This window comes from Salvelinus alpinus, chromosome 1 (assembly GCF_045679555.1).
Source record: "Salvelinus alpinus chromosome 1, SLU_Salpinus.1, whole genome shotgun sequence".
Lineage (NCBI taxonomy): Eukaryota > Metazoa > Chordata > Actinopteri > Salmoniformes > Salmonidae > Salvelinus > Salvelinus alpinus.
In genome coordinates this window covers 66,717,407-66,729,361 of record NC_092086.1, presented here as the reverse complement: position 1 = coordinate 66,729,361, position 11,955 = coordinate 66,717,407, and the positions used below count along the sequence as shown (strand labels likewise).

General features: G+C 42.1%; 1 protein-coding gene across 2 annotated transcripts; it reads right to left on the bottom strand.

Moving 5' to 3' along the window:
- Positions 1–458: 458 nt before the first annotated feature.
- LOC139583577 (protein YIPF5-like) lies at positions 459–9,498 on the bottom strand. Of its 2 annotated transcripts, none has more exons than XM_071414816.1 (6): positions 9,360–9,498; positions 6,139–6,261; positions 5,739–5,905; positions 2,949–3,094; positions 2,593–2,774; positions 459–2,355 (listed from the first exon to the last, which is right to left on the bottom strand). In XM_071414816.1, exons 2-6 carry the CDS (start codon positions 6,249–6,251, stop codon positions 2,193–2,195), a joined length of 771 nt encoding a protein of 256 aa, XP_071270917.1. In that variant the 5' UTR covers positions 6,252–6,261; positions 9,360–9,498; the 3' UTR covers positions 459–2,192. The 2 variants fall into 2 exon arrangements, with proteins under 2 accessions (XP_071270917.1, XP_071270925.1); XM_071414824.1 differs by having other exon boundaries at positions 9,351–9,457.
- Between the last annotated feature and the right edge of the window lie 2,457 nt (positions 9,499–11,955).

Here is an 11,955-nt window from a genome sequence, read left to right as displayed (position 1 = left end):
TATGATTAATCCCCATAATTCCTATAGACTAATAGTGACTGGGATACAAAACCATGACCCATTGCCATCAGGACGGGGCATTAGTGTCATTTTCCTTCATGCTGAAAACATAATCCAAACAATTAGTAAAGATCTTCAATCTCTCAACATACAGACTGATGTTATACAGAAGAGCAGGGCTCTCCAATCCTGTTCCTGGAGATCAGTCTTGTAGTGTTGTTTCGCTGCAACCCTAATCTAGCGCATCGGAGTCTAATAATTAGCTTGTTGATAAGCTGTACCAGGTAGGTTACAACTGGGGTTGGAGCGAAAACCTACAGGAGGGTAGCGCTGCAGGACCAGGATGAATGACCACTGCAGTAGAGAAAAAGATGGTTTTGGTTCCACCATCCCGTCATTACAGGATGAACTCCAAAAACCATTGTTTCTGGCTGAAAGCATGAAAGAATAAAAAAAGATGCATCGACCTATATTTTATTTAGATAGTGGCCAATAAAACCACACAAGCACGACGCTTTGCCAATTCATCAAGATTTTCAACATGACAAAAGAACAACATTGGGACTTTTTAGAAGTACAAAACAAATGACACAGTATATAAATACTTGGCCATAAAAGAGTAGCACTATAAATGGCTCTTGGTTGCTTGAAATGCAAAGTATCCCCTTGTGTACAGTTTGTTGAAATAGAAAAGCACTCAATTAATTTTTGCATTATTCATTGGACTATATAAAATGGCATCCCTTCAGGAGCTCAGGTTTAGCACAAAAACAAAGTTATAGGAAAACTGAGAAAAACCACTGATGACCATAAAACAGTGCCTTTCAGGTGACACCTTTGTGCGAAACCAAAATTCACACCCACATTGTAGTCAATCAAAGTGAACAGTAAAAGACTAAAACTATGACAACAGTTAATCAATGCACTCTAGTGTGCCATATCAACCTGCAGCCAAAAAACAAGCTCAACAATGCATCATAGTCTTCAGGTGAAAAATAGAAAACCGATCAAATACAAACTTCATGAGAATAATGGTTAAGATACTGAAAATCTCCTAGGATCTGTGAGATACTTCTTGTGTGGTTTGACCGGCCTGTAGTACAATACCATTAAACACAGCTGACCGCCTTGTGACGCCTACTCTGTTCGTGAAGAAAATGTGGATACACAACAAAGTCTTAACAGTTGTTGGCCTTTCTAGGGAGTTTTTCCTAGCCACCGTGCTTCTACACCTGCATTGCTTGCTGTTTGGGGTTTTAGGCTGGGTTTCTGTACAGCACTTTGAGATATCAGCTGATGTAAGAAGGGCTATATTAATACATTTGATTTGACAGCACAGTAGGCTAGAGCCCTGCAGTGCGGTTAATGTGATCTTGAACAACAAAATATCTTATAATAAAATTAAAACCTCACAAATATCTATTCATCTTTTTTTATTTATTTTGGACATAACTTGAGTGTGTGCAGTGTTTACACAGCCGTGTCATCGCGCAGGCACTTTGACTGCTTAACGTTTATAATCACAAGCTGCATAACCAACACAGCCCTGGGAGGGGGCTGGAAAATACAATGGAGAATGCCACAAGGCAGAGCTTTGGTCAAGCGGCGCCTCATGTTTCAGCAATTTAAATTGTTCTAAGAAAGCACTAACGTGACAGAAAATGGAGTGAAAATGATTGCAGGTTTATAAAACACGTCTTTTCAGAGTTGTAAGGAGACCTCTGAGTAGCCAGATGTGTATGTATGAGTGAGAGGGCTGTTGATATAAGAGATAGATTAACTATGCAACAAGGTCTTATTCTAACAACTCAATTTCAAGTCACCGGCTTCAGTTGAATAAAAATGAAAATACCTGTGCAAAACATTTTCTGAAGGCCTCAAAGCTCAAATAAATCTTAGAAACAAAAACCCAAACAGAATAAAGAACAAGTTTTACATTAAATATAAGATTGCAGTGGTCCGTGGATGGGTCTTTAGTCCTGAATCGAAAGGGTTTGGAATTGATACTCTACCACTGACCCCTGTCGGCGGGTGTAAAAGAGGAATGCAACTGACAGGGTTTCTGGCCACACCACTGCACTGTGATGGGGGGGGTGCAGCACAGCAGCTCTTCTTACTGGTCCTCAAGTTAGTTGGGTTTGCTGGGCCCTTTTCCTGCATGGTGTAGATGACAGACAGACGAAGGAGACAGTTCAGAAGACAGAGATGAGGGCAAACACCCCGTAGAGGAGGGCACAGGGGTACGCCACCAGAAGTTGCTGTCCGTCCATGGCCAGGGCCGAGATGAAGATCTTGGAAGCGGAGAAACTGCACCAGCCAATTATCGTGGCTGCGATGATTATTCCAAACATGCCTCTGAAAAAGGTCAAGAAAAGCCAGTTAGATCAGTTGGTAAATTGTTTGGTAAGAAATTGGGCAATTTAATTGTCCACAAACAAAGAGCATCAAGTCAGCCATTTTACAGTAGCAAAGGCTCATATTATGTTGTGCACCACCTGTCACTTAGACTCCACAGATCTGCTCTATATAATGTGACAGAGTGCCTTACTACACTGACCTAACATCTAGTCTCAGGCCCATGTTTGTTCTTACTGTAAAGAGAAGATGATTCCGAAGCTGGCAAGGAGGATCATGGGTAGCAGGCAGTAGCCCAGTACACTGGCGACACAGCCAAACGACACACCTGTCATGCTCATTAGGTTGAGGAGACAGTACATCCCCAGGCAGCCGATGACACTGATGCCATACACATAGCCAAACTGGATCTTTCCTGTCTGTAGCAGATAGACAGAGACAGGAACATATGGACAACTCATCAGCCATCTGCATTTACAGTCATTTCTTCCCAAAGCAGACAATGCTATTGCACACGGTATAATGACAAATACATACAGATACCATGTACGAATTCAAGTGCTGTACTGCATCAGTAATAGAATAGTTCTTACCAGAAGTAAGGTGGCTCCGAATGCCAGACAAAACACCATGGGCCCAGCCAGGTCAGTCTCGTTCATAATGTTACCATCTGCTGCCTTCATGGGGTGGAGCACTGTCAGGGTCTTCTGCCAGATGTGGTCAAAGTTAATGCCCAATTCTGTGAGGTAGAGCAAAAGCATGAAATTATATTAAAGCAATGTCAGATATAAGTGAAAGGGTTGGTTGAGAGAAGGGACAACTCATTCTTACAATATAGTCAGAAGAAAAGAGAATCACGCAATTCTCTATACCTCCTAGAATGACACTTTTTCAGTTTACAAAGGAAATTACAAGCCACAGAAACATTTATTTTGTATCAAGAGAACACTTCTTTCACTACGACACACCAATGTATCAGATGAATGCTCATCTCCAAAATAAGACCTTACTTGGGAGTAATTTATTAGCTTAGCAGGATGGCCCTGGTGATCCCTGACTGCTGACCCATTTAGTGCACACAACTGGGTCACTCTACTGGTTTAACTAGGTCTTCCTGTCACAGGGGAGGGCAACACGGACACATATCCCACTAAACCCATCATAGTGCTCCCCCATAGAGACGTATAGAAATCACAACGTTGCATCTGTCCCGTTATGGCATCTGAGCACATGGGCAGCGCCATTGAGGCCATCTCAAGTTTGAAGTAGTCAATTTTCTTCTACTACTTCTTGAGTAGGTAAACGCACAAAGGTACATAATGGAGTGTATTGCTTGAATAGGTATGAAGCCAAGGTTGGCGATTTACTGCCACCTGGATTCATGGAATGTTTGCTCACAAATATAATTAATTGACTGATCCCTCCTGATGACCTGGATGGAATTATGTGATCCTTCCTTAAACCATAGGAAGTTCAACCCAGTTAACCACTTCAATATGGTGAAAGTCCTTAATGGGGCTGCCCATGCTAAAATTGGTTTTTGAGCACTGGAGTCCTCTATAGATCTTGATGTGCTCCCAAGCCAAAAGGATCTGACTCGTTCATTTCTCTAGTCGGAATGTGGACAATCAGAGCCCAGGGCGGTATATGGCTGGGGAAACATACTGTACCTCAACCTAGGGATGGAATACACTATATATACAAAAGTATGTGGACACCGCTTCAAATGAGTGGATTCAGCTATTTCTGCCACACCCGTTGCTGACAGGTGTATAAAATCGAGCACACAGCCATACATTCTCCATAGAAAAATATTGGCAGTAGAATGGCCTTACTGAAGAGGTCATCGCATTTCAAATGTGGCACCGCCATAGGATGGTGCCACATCATACAAGTCAGTCGGTCAAATTTCTGCCCTGCTAGAGCTGCCCCGGTCATAGGTAAATGCTGTTATTGTGAAGTGGAAAGGAGCAACAATGGCACAACCGCGAAGTGGTCGGCCACACAAGCTCACAGAACGGGACCGCCGACTGCTGAAGCGCATAAAAAAATTGTCTGTCCTCGGTTGCAACACTCACTACCTAGTTCTAAACTGCCTCGAAGCAACGTCAACACAGAAACTGTTCGTTGGGAGCTTCATGAAATGGGTTTCCATGGGCGAGAAGTCGCACACAAGCTTAAGATAAACATTGTCAATGAAAAGCATCGGCTGGAGTGGTGGTGGAATAATGGTCTGGGGCTGTGTTTCATGGTCTGGGCTAAGCCCCTTAGTTCCAGTGAAGGGAAATCATAACGCTACAGCATACAATGACATTCTAGATGATTCTGTGCTTCCAACTTTGTGGCAACCGTTTGGGGAAGGCCCTTTTCTGTTTCAGCATGACAATGCCCCCGTGCACAAAGCGAGGTCCATACAGAAATGGTTTGTTGTGTGGATGGTGTGGAAGAACTTGACTGGCCTGCACAGAGCCCTGAACTCAACCCCAGAGCATGTGTCCACATACACTACATGACTCCAAAGTATGACGTACTCCTAATCATCCTGAAATTATAAAAGGTGAATCGAGAAGATTGAAATACAGCTAGTAAACTAAACTGCTGTTTTCGCCAGCATGCTAGGCTAGCTAATGCTATATCCACCCATTGGATTCCATGCAATGCCTAGGGTTGGGGTGAGTAGCTACCAAAAGTGTAGTTGAATCCGATGGGTTGCTTTAGCATTAGCTAACCTAGCATGTCGACAAAAACGGCAGACAAATATTTCAATCTTCTTGATTCACCTTTCATCATTTTGATTAGGAGCTATATTCAATCTATTGCTGAATGGTTACAGATCGCACGGTAGAAATGTAAAGGTCATTTCCGATTGAGCCGACATATGCAGCGTTAACCGTGCCTGCAGTCTCCACTAATGCGGGAACGTTTCCATTTTAAACACGCTGTAACACAGAACTTCCGTGAGACAGATGAAATAGAGCCCTAGGAGTACAACGACATATTCCATCCCTGGATTGAGGAACGTTTCCCCAGCCATATACTGCGCTGGGCTCTGGCTGTCCATTTCCCGGCATAGCACTGATCCGACTCGAGAGAAATGAACGAGAGTCGGATCCTTTTGGCTATGTGATCCCCTGACCACTCATACCTTGAGAAATGTGTCTTCATTCCCCCAATCCCTAGTATGAAGCTCCTAATGCTTCAGAGTAAGTCAGAGGTAAAGATAAAATCTAAAAGCTTCACCTGGCTTCAACTAGCCAATCCTCTCAGAACAACAAAAGTGCTTAGGGAGGTAGAGGAAAAGGCTTGATTTGTGATCAAGCAATTGAGTTACCATTCTTTACCACCCCTTTCCCTATGGAGTCTCACCACTTGGTTATCCTTACCCTCCAGCAGCGGGGGCTCGTCATCAAAGCTGCTGCCGTACATGGACTGTGTGGGGGAAGGTGTGAAGGCTGGTGTGGGCTGGTAGATCTGGCCTGTGTAGGGCTGCTGGGGTTGCATCATCCCTGGGGCTGAGTATCCCATCGGTTGGGAGTAGTCATACTGACCCCTGATGGGGAAACAGGCACACTTCTCAGAAAACCTTTATGGCTGGGTTAAAAACACTATGCCTCAAGCTAGTAAGCAACACATAGGGAACAATACTAACAAAACAGGCTGTTGAGAGAAATTGAGGGAAAATGCATTGTTTTCAAATTGTTGACAGGCATGTGTATTTTCAAAGCACAGTGAGTTACAGAGTAACTGGGGTCAATGCAAATTTAACAAGTTGACAAAACATACTGTTTGTAGGGGTCTTCTGTGTTACTGTAGCCATATCCAGCAGGTTGGCCTTGGTCATCTACACTGTAGCTGGACTGGTAGAAATCTGTGTTGAAGTTGTCAAACCCTGACATTTTTGACCGTCTGCAAAAAATAAATAGTTAATGAGCATTGTACAGCTGGAAGAGAAAATTGTGTAAACAGTATTCAATTGATGGCTAGTTTAGCACCGCTTGATGCATTGGTATCTGGGAAGTTAGTGTGTATTGCTGCCCTTATTCCTGGTATGCTTCTTTTCATGTAGATACGTTTGCTCGCTAGAAACGTAGCATCAAGGGGAAAGCCATTCGATGCACCAAATATACTTGCCCTTGTCACCTGTGGCTAGACAGTCATACTTACCACTAGCTAGCTAAGTTACCTTCCAATCTTAACGGTAGTGGCAAACTTAGCTATATTCAGGAATATAGTGAACATATACCTGATTGGTTAACTAACTATCCAACTAGCTACCCAACTCTAACGTTAGCTACCTGGCTGTCTAATGTTTGTTTCCAACGGTATTCCCCCTTGATATGTGACTTTAGCTAGCTAGCCATTTAGCTAGTTAAACTAGTGATGTTCAAACTAAAACAATAAGGAGACTAGCTAAACAATGAGTACCGGTACCAAGTCAATGTGCTGGGGTATGAGGTAGTTACAGAAATATGTACAGTACAAGTCAAAGGTTTGGACACATCTACTCATTCAAGAGTTATTATTATTATTTTATTTTTTTTACAATTTCCTACATTGTAGAGTAATAGTGAAGACATCAAAACTATGAAATAACACATATGGAATCATGTAGTAACCAAAAAAGTGTTAAACAAATCAAAATATATTTTGTATTTGAGATTCTAAGTAGCCACCCTTCGCCTTGATGACAGCGTTCTACACTCTTGGCATTTGCTCAACCAGCTTCATGCGGTAGTCACCAGGAATGCATTTCAATCAACAGGTGTGCCTTGTTAAAAGTAAATGTGTGGAATTTCTTTCCTTCTTAATGCGTTTGAGCCAATCAGTTGTGTTGTGACAAGGTAGGGGTGGTATATAGGGTTGCAAAATCCCGGTACCTAAATTTCCAGGTTTTCCAGAAATACCATTTTGAAGATTCCTGGATTTCCTGCTTATTCTAGTTTTCCTACCAGGATTTCTGGAAAACCTGGGAATTTTGCAACCCTAGTGGTATACAGAAGATAGCCCTATTTGGTAAAAGACCAGGTCCATATTATGACAAGAACAACTCAAATAAGCAAAGAGAAACAACAGTCCATTCTTACTTTAAGACATGGTCAGTCAATGCAGAAAATTAAGAAATTCAAGTAACAGACATCAACATCAACTGTTCAGAGGAGACTGTGTGAATCGGGCCATGGTCGAATTGCTGCAAAGAAAACACTACTAAAGGGCACCAATAATAAAAAGAGACTTGCTTGGGCCAAGAAACACGAGCAATGGACATTAGACCGGTGGAAACCTGTCCTTTGATCTGATGAGTCCAAATTGAGATTTTTGGTTCTAACCGCCGTGTCTTTGAGACACAGAGTAGGCGAATGGATGATCTCCGCATGTGTGGTTCCCACCGCGAAACATGGAGGAGGTGTGATGGTACTTTGCTGGTGACACTGTCTGTGATTCATATAGAATTCAAGGCACACTTAAACAGCATGGCTACCACAGCGATACGCCATCCCATCTGGTTTGTGCTTAGTGGGACTATAATTTGATTTTCAACAGGACAATAAACCAACACAACTCCAAGCTGTGTAAGGGCTATTTGACCAAGAAGGAGAGTGATGGAGTCCTGCATCAGATGACCTGGCCTCCACAATCACCTGACCTCAACCCAACTGAGATGGTTTGGGATGAGTTGGACCGCAGAGTGCTGGAAAAGCATCCAGCAAGTCTTCAGCATATGGGAACTCCTTCAAGAGACTGTTGGAAAAGCATTCCTCATGAAGCTGGTTGAGAGAATGCCAAGAGTGTGCAAAGCTGTCAAGGCAAACTTTGAATATAAAATATATTTTGATTTTTTTAACACTTTTTTGGTTACTACATGATTCCATGTGTGTTATTTCATAGTTTTGAGGTGTAGAATGTATTAAATAGTAAATATATTGAACCCCTTAAATGAGTTGTGTTTCCAAACTTTTCACTGGTTCTGTATGTAAATGTCAATTTTTATTTTGAATACATTTGCTAAAATATCTATACCTGTTGTTGCTTTGTCATTATGGGGTATTGTGTGTACATCGATGAGGGGAAAACACGATTTAATACATTTTAGAATAAGGCTGTAATGTAACAAAATATGGAAAAAGTCAAGGGGTCTGAATACTTTCCAAATGCACTGTATTTATGACAATGTAAAACAATACAACCACGCATGTAGATAGTACATTTAAAATCATCGAGGGTGACTTCCATTGTGGCGACTTCATACCCCTCCACAACTGACGTGTAGCACCCACGTTGGTGATGCCTCTACTGCTACTACAGCGCAAAAAGCCCACCACACATCAGTCTAGAACAGTAGTCATCTCCACTACGAGCTCTGACATTTTCAGAATGGGGGTCAGGTCTCATTGATCAAGCAGCCGGGGCTGAGATGCATCTTTTAAACGCAAACTTCAGCCAGCTATTTAGCGAAACCAGACAAGTCAACATGCCATCAGTCCTGCAACTCCGTGGATAGCTAGGTGAGTTAACGTTAGCTAGCTAGCAAGCACGTTTGTTAAACATGTTGGGCAATATTTGATTAAATAATTTGCCGTCTAACGTTAGCTGGTTAGCTAGCTAGTTTACTAAAACTGGTATTTAACGTCAGCTAGCTAGCTAACTAGCCAAATGTATTCCAAGTTAGCTGGCTAACTGGATGCCTAACTAGTTTACGTAGACAATCAGGGTGGCTAGCTAACGTTGGCTAGCTAGTTAGAGCAGACTAATAAAGGAATGTAGCCTCGTAATTTACCCGACTGATTACCATACCACTGCACTACCTATAGTATAAGTCTGGAAATTATATCTAGTTACAATTGACATCCGTGCAGTTATAATGTAACGTTAACGTTAAGCTCGCGGGATCAGGCGGCTTCGCGACTCTAAAATGAATGTGGGCCTCGACACAATATTTAACCAAGCTATAAAAAAAGTGTTTTACTATTACATGGATTTTACTAAGCAATACTAACCGCCGTTACCTGCAACGATGAACAATTCAACACTGGACTCCGCCAACTTCGTTGCTAGATACGTGTCAAAAGAAAACTAAAGGAATGTTTTTCCGGGTCTTCTTCTTCTATGGTATTTGGCGGTCAGGAAATATACGTTAGAGGTGCATGGTCCCACCTACTGTGTGGGGTGAAAACTGGGGAACTTTAACGCAGAAAAACAGGGAAATAGGGAAAGGGTGAAAAAGGTTGGATGGGGAGCGTCGCTGCTCATTTACCCCCCCCATTACCTCCATTCACAATTATGTCAAGTATCTTATATTTCTTGATGACTTGACTTGTACAATTTATCATTTATTTATAATGTATTGCCATTGCTTCCTCATTTGCACTTGCTCCTTCAACTATTAGCACTGCCTCTGCATAGGAGACCTGGTGGACAGCCCGGATATTTGCTACTTCAACCTCCTTCGCTCTTACCGGGCACTCCTGGAAGTCGGGAGCATTGTATCCACTGATTCTTCCACAACATATTTATTCCATCTGCACAAACTTGCCATGTGGCTAAACATTTTACATTTAAGACACTACAATGGTCTATTCATGGTTTTGACCCTTTCTGCACTGCTCTCACCATGGAAACTTCAATCTGTCTCACTCGCACGGTACATTTCTGATCGCCCATAATTGAAATACTCCACTTTCTCCACCGAAACTACACACTCTTTTGTCCCATGCCCATCTGTACACCTCATAATCTCCCTCCTACATTCTGGCGCTTGAAACACTGTAGTGGGTTCGGAAACAAAAACTCACACGACTTTATCCGGCAAACACTTTGCATCAAAACTCAAGACAGACTTGGTATCCTCAGTCTCTTGCTCACCACCGGGTCTGCGTTGCACCAAACGGCGTGTATCACAGACACCGGGGATCCCCATTGGGGATTGGGCTAGTAACTGAAAGGTTGCGAGATTGAATCCCCGAGCTGACAAGGTAAAAAATCTGTCACTCTGCCCCTGAACAAGGCAGTTAACCCACTGTTCCTAGGCAGTCATTGTAAATAAGATTTTGTTATGAACAAACTTGCCTAGTTAATAAAAAAAATTATCATTCCTTTCAGCTGTGCTCTGCTCCAGAGAGCAAAGCAGGACACAGATTTCGTCCTGAGGCTTGAAACGTGCAGTGCCCTCTCCATCTGAGCAGCAGACAAAAAAAACAAAAAAAATCAATAGAAGTTGACCGTTGAATATTTTGACCGAATTGACAGAACTTTAAGCAAAAAGGTTTTTATTTAACGTACAATGTGTAGAAACTATGAGAATAGAAAGGTTCAGAACTTTTGTATAACATCACAGCGGAAAACTATACGGCAGCTAGAAATTAAAAGTGGATGTTCTTCAGAAATAGATGGGAGAGGTTGAGGGTAGCTGAAGGCTGAGACAAAAGGCTGAGACTTTTCGAGGCAGTCACACAATTCTGTTTAATGTGGATGCAAGGGTTATTATTGTGGTGGTTGCTGACATTAAATGAGTGCAGAGACTTTTCTTTATCTTCGGTAAGCATTGCATTCATTTACCACTGGTATCTTTAGTAGGAGGAGCATTTTTCTGTGCACTTATTCTGATGAAACAAAATAACACATTCCATTGGTAAAAAATTGATCATTAGTTTATGATGCTCCATTGACATTTGAGAAAAGGACAACTAGAATTGGATTAATTTGATGCCAGTTCATGGTATCCACTACCGAGAGATTTGAAAGGCCTTGATGACATCCGGAAAAACTTGCCCAGGAGAAGGGAAGGAAAACTGAAAACAGACCTATCACTGATAGCACCATGTATCCCTTAGAGTTTAATAGTTAATTAAGACTTAATAATGGCCTTGTTTCCACCAAAACTTTCTCCCAAAGCTAACATTCACTGTTATATTAAGCAAATTAGAGAAGCAAATTCAAAATAAAAGACATGTCCCTGACAGGCTCCTGGACCATACAAACAAAAGAGAAGACGGGAAGAAAGAAGGAAAAGAAAACAGCAAACAGCCTTAGTAGTAGTGATAGCAGACCCATATATCCCCTAGAGTTTAAAGCGAACGTGGCAGGTCCCCTGACGGGAACAGAGCAGGTGCTAAGCAACATCCTCTGCATGATCTCCCAAATCAACAGGGTTTATGTCCTAGAAGCTGGGATGATACCACTTTTCCAAAGAGTGGCCACATATCTAAAGCCCCCCAATGGGAGACACCACAGAACTATTCCTGCTGGTAAATGTGCCATAAAACTACAGGAAATGCAACACAAGGGAATGGGATGCCACTGTTTCTACAGTGCTGTAAATTGATAATGTTTCAGGGCCTCGTGCCCCCTGTCTCTAATAGTGTGCACTTATAACAGCCAGTTTGAAAGTGCATAGCTTATCCCACCATTCAAGCAACCACAGACAACACAAATTGCTGACTGTGGGAAATTATGTAACCTCTTAATTATACAGCTGACGTACAGAATGAAAGACGACTATGAACAAACACAAGCTGGTGAGTGAATACATAAGCAAGCAAGCTAGTCAATAGACAAGTGACAATGTAAGTGACATACATGAATTTCATGAAATAACTGTCTGTG

Excerpts from the sequence above, each read along its gene's own strand:
- LOC139583577 (XM_071414816.1), bottom strand. The coding sequence starts at position 6,251 with ATGTCAGGGTTTGACAACTTCAACACAGATTTCTACCAGTCCAGCTAC. Across the intron at positions 5,906-6,138 it reads ACAGAAGACCCCTACAAACA|GGGTCAGTATGACTACTCCC; the intron begins GTATGTTTTGTC and ends TTTCCCCATCAG. Across the intron at positions 2,356-2,592 it reads GGAATCATCTTCTCTTTACA|AGGCATGTTTGGAATAATCA; the intron begins GTAAGAACAAAC and ends GACCTTTTTCAG.